We start from the raw sequence: 1,320 nt of genomic DNA, 5'->3' as shown, positions 1-1,320 counted from the left end.
TGCTGGCATTTATGTGGTTTCTCTCCTGTGTGGACTCTCTGATGCTTGACAAGCTGGGACTTGTCAGCAAAACATTTCCCACAGTGTTGGCATTTGTATGGTTTTTCTCCTGTGTGGACTCTCTGATGATTCACAAGAACTGACTTGTAAGCAAAACATTTCCCACACTGCTGGCATTTGTATGGTTTATCTCCTCTGTGGACACTCAGGTGATGCCGAAAGACTGCCTTCCAAGCAAAACATTTCCCACACTGCTGGCATTTGTATGGTTTCTCTCCTGTGTGGACCCTCTGATGCATGACAAGGTATGACTTGTCAGCCAAGCATTTTCCACAGTGTTGGCATTTGTATGGTTTCTCTCCTGCATGGATTCTCTGATGAGCCAGAAAGCTTGACAGCTGAGCAAAGCTTTTCCCACACTGCTGGCATTTATATGGTTTCTCTCCTTTGTGAACTCTTTGATGAACCAGAAAACTTGACTTCTGAGCAAAGTGTTCCCCACAGGGCTGACATTTGTATGGTTTCTCTCCTGTATGGACTGTCTGATGTTTCACAAGGTTTGACTTCCTAACAAAAATTTTTCCACACTGCTGGCATTTATGTGGTTTCTCTCCTGTGTGGACTCTCTGGTGTTTGTTAAGTTGTGACTTCTGAGCAAAACATTTCCCACATTGCTGGCATTTGTATGGCTTCTCTCCTGTGTGGATTCTCTGGTGTATCTTAAGCTGTGACTTCTGAGTAAAATATTTTCCGCAATGCTGACATTTGTATGGCTTCTCTCCTGTGTGGCCTCTCTGATGATTCACAAGGGTAGACCTGTTAGCAAAACATTTCCCACATTGCTGGCATTTGTATAGTTTCTCTCCTGTGTGGACTCTCTGATGTCTTACAAGAAGTGACTTATAAGCAAAACATTTCCCACACTGCTGGCATTGGAATGGACCCTGTCCTGTGTGGACATTCCTGTGATAAACAAGTTGTGTGTTGCGAGCAAAACATTTCTCACACTGCTGGCATTTGTATGGTTTCTCTCCTGTGTGAACTCTCTGGTGCATTACAAATAATGACCTGTGAGCAAAACTTTTCCCACACTGCTGGCATTTGTATGCTTTCTCTCCCGTGTAGATTCTCTGATGCTTCACAAAGTGTGCTAAAGAGGGTAAGGAGAGACAAGATTGAATCTCAGCATTAAGAGAGCAAGGGAAGGAACAATGGTGCTAAGCAAGCTCAAGTAGGAAAAGAATTTGTTCTTAAGTGTCTTCAAGTCATGGCACCTATTCTATCCCTATTGTAGACTTTCCCAGGGGTACCTTCCTGTCC

General features: G+C 43.8%; 1 protein-coding gene across 1 annotated transcript; it reads right to left on the bottom strand.

Moving 5' to 3' along the window:
- Positions 1–50: 50 nt before the first annotated feature.
- On the bottom strand, positions 51–1,260 carry LOC121918746 (zinc finger protein 502-like; the record flags this gene model as incomplete). The annotated part of the gene is made up of 1 exon (XM_042444745.1): positions 51–1,260. A coding segment is annotated over exon 1 (1,005 nt), but the record flags the coding sequence as incomplete, so codon positions are not given.
- Between the last annotated feature and the right edge of the window lie 60 nt (positions 1,261–1,320).

The sequence above is a fragment of the Sceloporus undulatus genome, unplaced genomic scaffold (genome assembly GCF_019175285.1).
Source record: "Sceloporus undulatus isolate JIND9_A2432 ecotype Alabama unplaced genomic scaffold, SceUnd_v1.1 scaffold_30247, whole genome shotgun sequence".
In the NCBI taxonomy this organism is placed as follows: domain Eukaryota; kingdom Metazoa; phylum Chordata; class Lepidosauria; order Squamata; family Phrynosomatidae; genus Sceloporus; species Sceloporus undulatus.
This window is presented reverse-complemented; position numbering and strand designations above follow the sequence as displayed.